Raw genomic sequence first — 8,349 nt, 5'->3', positions numbered from 1 at the left:
TAATGATGGAAAAAATTGGTGTTCCTGTCTCCATGCTTGAGCCAATTAGCCCTTGCTCTTTGAACCCACACAATTTCTTCCTGTTCAAGAAGTAGCTCCAATTGGAGCAAGATTTCCTTTTGGGTTGCCAATGATTCATCGGACATTGGTCCCCGCCTCAGTCTTTCCAACTCTCTTCGTAACTTTTTCATCCTAAGAAATGGTTTTTTCAGCACATCTTGATCCCAGACATGTAGATCAGAGTGCACAGCATTCACTTTTGCCATTAGGTCTGGTGCTTGGCCTTGTACTGCTGCTCTCGCCCATGCTGTCTGAACAATATCAGTCACCGTCTCCTCTCTCAACCACCTAGCCTCAAATCTTCGAACCCTTTCCCTATTATGCATAGAATCTCCTCTCAAGCTATCTATATCTAGAATTAGTCGGCGGTGATCAGATTTTACCATCTCACCATTAACTAATCTTGCATTTGGAAACATTAAGTTCCACTGAGCATTAGCCACTCCACGGTCCAACCTCTCTCTTATTTTCCCTCTCCGCCAAGTAAAAGGATCTCCTTCATAGCCCACATCTTCTAGGCTGCAATCCATCAAAGCATCATGGAAAGCTTGTAAGTGGCCCAGTGGTCTTGCCTGCCCACCTTCTTTCTCATGGTGATATAGGATTTCATTAAAGTCACCCAAAACCAGCCATGGCAAGGCCCCATTGTGTAATGTCCGCAGCACCTCCCATGTCTGATCCTTGTGCTCCCATCTTGGATCTCCATAGAGACCCGTAAGCCTCCAATCTTCCACCCCTCTGACCACCACATCAATGTAATATTTTGACACACTTTGGCACTGGATCACAAGTTCTCTCATCCACAACATCAGTAACCCGCTACTACGCCCATCACTCTCATTTATTAAATAGTGGTCACATCCCAACTTGCGCATTAGATTATCTGTCTTCACTCTACCCAAATGTGTTTCAGAGAGGAAAAACACATCTGGTTTCTCTTGCCTCTGGATCTCCAAAAGCGCACGAACTGCCTGGGCGCTTGCAAGGCCCTAGCAGTTCCAGACTAATATTTTCATTGCGCTCGGTCACCCTCCTCGTCAGAGGGCGCCGACCCAAATAAAGGGTTGTTTGTAACTTCACCAATTGCCTTACTTATCTTTATTCTCTTCTTCTCATATTCTTTCTGTGGACTGGTTGTTATTGCATTGGGAATTGTGTTTTCCAAAAGCTTAACATGTTGTGCTACTAGTCCTTTGCCATCACCATCTGTGACCTCCCTCTTCCTAGAAGACAGACCACCATCCTGCTCTTCCTCCCCATTCGATGTATCCATCTCCTCATAATCATCTTCAGAGTTTGCAATCTGACCTCTCCCTCTACCACCTCTTCTGCCCCCTCCCCTACCTCTTCCACGTCTGGTGTCTTCTCTTCCGCCCAAAATAGGCAGAAAGGGTACTCGGAGCCAGCCTCCCCACTGATATTTATTTATTTCATGAATTCCATCTCCACATTCAGTAACTTCGTGACCCATGAGTCCACAATGGAAACAAAACATCGAAATTTTCTCATATTGGACCAAAAATGTCCTCCTTTCTTTGAGAGTAATGGGCACCACTCGAATCAAGGGTTTGTTTAGGTGAATCCAAACTCTCGCCCGAAGGTACGTTGTAGAATTTAATTGCCCCTCATTAACAATCACAGTGATCGGAACTCCCACTTTGCTCGCCACCTTCTCCGCAAGTTCTTTCTTCTTCATCCGACCATCCAGCACTCCTTGGATCCTTGCACAAACTGGGATTTTATCGAGTTTGTATGTGTGGACATTGGAGAATCCATCATATTCTTCAAACACCACCGCCGATCCCCTAAAGTGCCAGGGCCCTCCATCCATCAGTCTGTTCCAGTCACCTAAACATTTCATCTGCACAAGAAACATATTACCCTCCACCGCTTTGAACGTCACCTCCTTCGCCGCCGCGCAGGCAATCCTCAAGGCGCTGAACAGCGCTGCATGGCTAAAAGGCTTGGACGTATGAACCCTAAAAATAGCCAGCCATCTCACCTCCTTCACGAGCTCCTCAAATTCCCCCGAGAGATCCAAATCTTCCTCCTCTTCTCCTTGCAAATTTAGATCGCCTAGTCTCTCCTCCATACTAGGTTCCCTCCAGTCACAGCTGCCCCCTTCCTTCGCCATCTTCGTCAATAGTTCCGCCGTGCACGACTCCGTCTTCGCACGGCTCCATAGAGGATGATGACCCCGGAGATCACCGAACATTCAGAGGATTCACGACGCTTGGACGTGAAGAGATGTGGACTCCGGCGTCGCCACCAGAGGAAAAAGAAACCCTAAAAGGCAGGGTACAGGAATAAAAGACTCAAGTACGTACAAGATCCTTCCACCCCCCTCTCTCTAAATTTTAGACACCATGGATGAAAAATAGGGGGATGGAGGTAGAAAATGACCTCATCTTTATTTCCTACATCCACTCCTGCCGCGGGGAGGGGGCACATGCTCCCAACTTGGATCTGGATACCAACTTATACCTATTGAGGAAGCACAACCTGGATCGTGGCAATGCCTTAAGGTCATAGGAAAGTTTTTCCCATCCTGTTCCGTGGTAAGGATTCTCCCTACATGGTAGGGTGACAGGACCGCCGACGGTTGACGCGTCAATTGTATGTGTCATGGCTAAGTACCCCGGCCGGAGACGTTGAAACATGCACTTTGACTTCACTGAGTTTTGGGGTCTACGAATTTGAAGAGAAAATATGTCTGAGCTCTTCCTTGTCTTAATATTGATCTGCCTAGCGCCATGAATCCATTTTAAGGAAAAAAAACATGTTACACAACTTTTTTCCAATAAAGTTGAAAAGAACTTGGTTTATTTGTGATCTTACAGGATCAGTAATGAATCAGTGCCAATTTTGTAAATATATTCATGCGCAAATGAATATTATCCAACTTTGGAAATAACGTTTTTGAGTCACTGCTTGTAGATGGGTGTTTATTGTAGGCTTTGTGCTTAGGCACTTCATTTGGACTTTGTAAATTTTTTGCTATTTGCTGGCACGTTGCTTACAGCCTAGCTAGTATGGCTGAAACTTACAATAAAGATGGTCGAGTGCATGCCTCATTACAGAATAAAGACTATCCGTGTATCTTCATCCACAAAAACAAGATGCGTACTATGCTAACCAGACCTCCCGGTCCCTCCATTGTTAATTTGGTTAATTTGATATTATGATGGCTATGCTTGCAGAGAGATTCAATCAAGCGCGTCGACAAAAATAATTCCTCCCCAAAACAGCACAGCGCCACTATTTTCCACTGAAACCTGAAATTCAGGCATCTATCTCTTTATTGCAACCATTAGGCATGCATTCAGAAACAGATGTTCAGGCAGCTGATACTGGTATGCCGTAGCAGTATGTGGTAGAACTGAAACAGAGCATCTGCCTTTATTTGCAAGACGGCACTAGGATTCATACAGCCGTGGGGATGGGATGACAGAGTTACATTGGTGGTACATGGTCGACGCCACGGAATCTGATGAATTATTAGAACATGTCCTTGAGGGTTGGGAGCTTGAACTCGCCGCTGGTGGAGAGCGGGATGGTGAAGTTTCCGATGATGGGGAGGTCGACGGTGAGCCCGACCTGGAGCTCGTAGTCGATGTCCCAGTCCCTGCCCACGTCCTTCATGAGCGAGATGAGGAAGTCGTAGGGCACCTTGGCGGGGATCTCCAGCTTGGTGGTGTCGCTGGCGGCGATCCAGCCGGGGTCGGGCACGGTGCCGGACGCCACAACCCTTGCGCGGACGATCGATTCATTCAGCGATCCGGAATGGAGGGAGCGGAGCAGAGCAGAAAAAAGGAATAGAATAGTGTAGGAGGCCTTACTTGCCGGCGCACTTGAGGGTGTAGGTGACCTCGCAGATGGGGAGGCGGTGGTCGTAGGGGTTGGAGACGTTGACGTTGCTGTGCAGGGTGATGCACTCGCGGCTCATGCTCTTGAAGGAGACGCCGTCGAGCGTCGCCTCCGGCTTGGGGATGTGCGCGATCTTGTCCGCCACGAACTCCTTGGCCTTGTCCATCAGGCTCTGCTTCTGCTTCGGCTCCGCCTCCGCGTGCTCGCTCGCCATGGCTCCGCCCTCCTCCTCGATTATCTTCCTGGATCCTGGTCCTGGATCGTGGTGTAGCAACGCGAACCGCGGCAGGAGGATGGCTGGGAAATATCTGTAGGTGGGGAGGAAAGTGGTGGCCGCGTTTATATCAAGCGGAGCATGACACGGGCGCGCGCACGGCGGCCGCCCCGCGGCGTGGGCACCACGTGCAGGGCCGCGTGGAATCCGCATCGTCCGGGTGGGGTGGTTGCCGCCCGGGTACGTGAAACTTTGCGATATCCCGCGCCGGTGCCTCAGCCGCGTCGGGTCCAGGGTTCACCATTTCGTTTTCCGGTAGAATCCCGGTGATCGGCGGAAACGGAATTCCGTTCCGGAATTTCGGTGAATTTCGGCGAATTTCGGTGGATTTCGGACGAAATTTGTTGAATTTTGAATTTTGAAACGAAATATATCGAAAAATACCGAAATTTCGGATCCCGGTAACTAGCGGAAACGGAAAAAAAACCGAAATTTCGGCGAAATTTCGCCGAAAAGTTAAACCCTGGTCGGGTCAGCTACGCGGCTCCGGATTGCCGTGAATTCGATGTGCGGCGAGGGGAATTTGGGAAATCGGGAGGTGGAAGAAACGGAAGGTTCGGCGCGGCGCCTCCACGCGGCGCGATGCCTGGAAAGGACGGTGCTGAATCGGCATCTCCCTGCAGCCTCTGCAGGGCCCGATCGCATCTCGGCGGATGCCACCGCGCCGATGAACCGGCCCGGAAAGTCAAATACTACTGGTACAAGTTTTACCTGCACGGTAAAGATACGTGGTAGAGTGTCATTTTCTGTGGCGCCCAGCGTGAAAACGACCACCGCCCAGGTTTTGATTGTCTTGGCAAAAGGATCATCGCGTCTCCGGCTCTCGCCCAGGTTCAGCTTACGCATTGACAAGGCTACTGTACCTGTCCTGTTGTTTGAGGCAAAGTCGACCGGCGGTGCCACGCGAGCGAGCCTTGCTCACCTCCGAGATGGTCCGGGCACAGCTAATTTACGGTCAACCGCACGGAGGGGTTCCGTGCGGTCGATCTCCCGACTGTTTTTTTTTCATTTTTAGTAATTTTTTTGTTGTTTTCCGATTTTGGAAATTTTTTTGTAAGAGAAATTTTGGAGAGACAAAATTTTTTGACGAAAAATTTTGGAGACCAAAAAAAATTTCAAGCAAAAAAAGGAGAGCAGAAAAAATTCAAGAATTTTTTTTTGTATCATTAAAAAAATATTCATCCGAAAAAATCAAAGGAATTCAAAAAAATGTTGAAAAATTTTTGCAAAAAAAAAAAACTGGAACTGCGCCTCCCGCCGACCCACCGCCGGCGCCGGGGGCGAGCGCCGGCCCTGCCGCGCCTCCGGCCGCCGAACCCGCCGCGCCTCCCGCTTCCGGCCGCCGGCCCCGCCGCCGGTCCCGCCGTGCCTCCGGCTGCCAGCCCCGCCGCGCCTCCAGCCTCCCGCCGCCGAGCGCGCCCCACACGGGAGGAGGAATGGCCGAGATCGGCCGGAGGAGGGCCGAGATCTGCTCGGTCCGCCGGAGGAGGGCGGTGGCGGCGGGGGCCCGAGATCTGCTCGGAGGAGAGGGGGTCGAGCGAGATCTGCTCGGAAGGGGGAGAGGGAAATGGAAAGTGAAGGAGGAAGGGAGATCCGGACTCTCTGTGACCCGGGGGAGGAAGACGGACGGGTCGACCGTGAGTTGTGAAACTCACGATCAACCGCGTATTCAGCATTGCGAGATGGTCCTCTTCCTCTAGCCTGGGCCGCGTTCTGCCGACAGCACATAATACATGACCAATCAAGTACCCGATGTGAACAGGCCGGCACCCACTGTAGTAGAAATTGATTTGTCTAAATAGAGAGAGCGGACGTCGGGAGATTTGCGACGGAGGCACTATCAATCTACAAAATAGTGTGCTATAGTGTCACAGTAGCGTTTTCGACCACTGCAGCAATAGCACCGTTATACTAAATAACGGGCTATAATGGCGCTATAGCGGTTGAGAAGAGTTTTCGCTAATTTTCATAGCTGGCTACTTTATAAATTAGGTATACTATTGATCATTTTTTCGCGCTCTTACCTTATCTCTTTTCTGCTACAGTGTTACTTCTTCCCCTACCACCGTTGCCACCTGGCTCGAGCGGCACCCTCGCCACTGTAGCCGTTTCTCCACGCACCTCCGTGGTGAAACGGGACTCACCCATCATTCCGGCGGTCCCACCATTTCTCTGCCACCAGCTCCGGTCCAGCAAGCTTTCCAGTTACCTCACCTTGTTGTTAATCCCCTCCACAAAATTATCAGGTGGAAAAGATTTAGAAGATTTTAATTTATTGCAGATTTAATCCCTCCCGGTCTCCTCTAATCCTTTCAATTCCCTTGCGACCGAGGAGAAGACCTCACGACCGACAATCCCTGAAGCCCAGCACCTAATCCCGAAGGTCCCAACCCCGCGTCATAAAAGTAGGCGCGGTGAGCTTTTATTTTTTTAAAAAAAAATCATGTTTACACCCTTAAACTATCTTTTTTAGTGCCTCTCATTTGTGTACAACTGTAGTATCTATTCATATACACGCACACTCACTCTACACACGCACGCCACACCCACCACCCATGTACAAACAAACCTACAACTACACACAGATCTAAATCGCATCATTCTAGAGATCACCAGAAACCTCCAAGACTCTGTAGGCGACGGGCGCGTCGCACTCTCTATACAGAAATTCGATTTTCAACCTTTAACTAATCAAATAACATAGATCATCCAATCATTAAAACATGGCAAATTTGGCCCATAGGTGGTTTCCAAGGTGGTTTGTATTTTTTAAAAAAATATAAGAAATTCTAATTAGATCTAAAAAATCAAAGCTAATTCATTTTAAATCAGAAAAAATTGAAACTAGTACCAAATTTTTTCTAAAAATATGACCTATCTATTATTGCTCTATTTGAATCTTGGTTATTCAAAAATAATAGACATAACTACAAGCAACTAAATATTATGAAAATAAAAATTAGATATGAATAACTAAAAAGTATCATGCCGATACATAGGTTATATTTTTAGAAAATTTTTGATACCCATCATATTTTTTTAATTAAAATGAATTTTTTATTATTAAATTGAATATTTTTAGTTCTCATAAATGAAAAATCACCTTCAAAACCACCTAAGGGCTAAATTTACCTGGTTTCAATAGTTAGATAGCTTTTGTTATCCGAATTTGTAGTTGAAGGTTAAAAATCGGATTTCCACGATAGTTCAGGGATGTAAACCGTGGACCTTTTTTCTTGTTTTTTTTTCCTCTTAAATCTTCCTCTGACTTTTTTTTGAGATTACTCTTAAATCTTCCTCTGATAAATCAAGATAAAGATTTAGTGGTTCACCGTTTTGTAGCAATTGCTTTGTTTGATGTGTGCAAATGCTCCGATCTGTGCAAAGGACCCACTAAGCAGCCGCGCACCATATTCTCTGCAAGAAATGGGCCATGGATGGGCCGATGGTATTCGGCTAGTAGGTTCTTTTAAGCAAAAAGTCTTTTTGTCTCCCTAAACTTTGGACCGAGTCCGCTTTTACTCCCTAACTTTAAAACCGGCTAACTAGCCTCCTCGAACTCCCGAAACCAGTCACACGACCTCCTTGAACGGGTTTGAGGCCGGTTTTACTATTTTTCTTTTATATTTATTTTAACTAAACCTTTGAAAAATCATAGTAAATCACAAAAAATCATAAAATAGAAAATCTAATTTTGTTGGACTCCACATGAGTAGATATACGCATTGAATATATTATATGGTATACTTTAATACAAATTTTTTGCTATATCTCTAGATATATAATTTTCTTTAATTAATTTATAGCTACAATTTCCATCATCCAGTTATTGTAAAATTTTTATGGTGGACTAATCATTATATGATTAAGATGCAGTAAAAATTTTATGATTATTGGATCATGTATGACTTAGTTATAGATTTATGTAGGTTTATCTATAGATTCGTCTAGATTTTTCTATAGATTTATCTAGTTTATATAGATAAATCTATAGATCAGTCAAATATTATTCAATAATTATAAAATTTTTACTACAACTCAATCATATAATGATTAGTCCGCCATAAAAATTTCATAATAATTGGACCACGAAAACTGTAGCTATAAATTAATTACAGAAAAGTATATATCTAAAGATATAGAAAAAA

The 8,349-nt window shown here is 46.1% G+C and overlaps 1 protein-coding gene across 1 annotated transcript; it reads right to left on the bottom strand.

Moving 5' to 3' along the window:
• Window positions 1–3,321: 3,321 nt before the first annotated feature.
• On the bottom strand, window positions 3,322–4,369 carry LOC120697714 (late embryogenesis abundant protein Lea14-A-like). Its single transcript, XM_039981015.1, has 2 exons — window positions 3,900–4,369; window positions 3,322–3,808 (listed from the first exon to the last, which is right to left on the bottom strand). The coding sequence occupies exons 1-2, from the start codon at window positions 4,352–4,354 to the stop codon at window positions 3,559–3,561; spliced, it is 705 nt and encodes a 234-aa protein (XP_039836949.1). The 5' UTR covers window positions 4,355–4,369; the 3' UTR covers window positions 3,322–3,558.
• Between the last annotated feature and the right edge of the window lie 3,980 nt (window positions 4,370–8,349).

Source organism: Panicum virgatum, chromosome 3K (genome assembly GCF_016808335.1).
Source record: "Panicum virgatum strain AP13 chromosome 3K, P.virgatum_v5, whole genome shotgun sequence".
In the NCBI taxonomy this organism is placed as follows: Eukaryota; Viridiplantae; Streptophyta; class Magnoliopsida; order Poales; family Poaceae; genus Panicum; species Panicum virgatum.
Note: the sequence above shows the minus strand (reverse complement) of the source record. Positions and strands in the feature narration are given on the sequence as shown.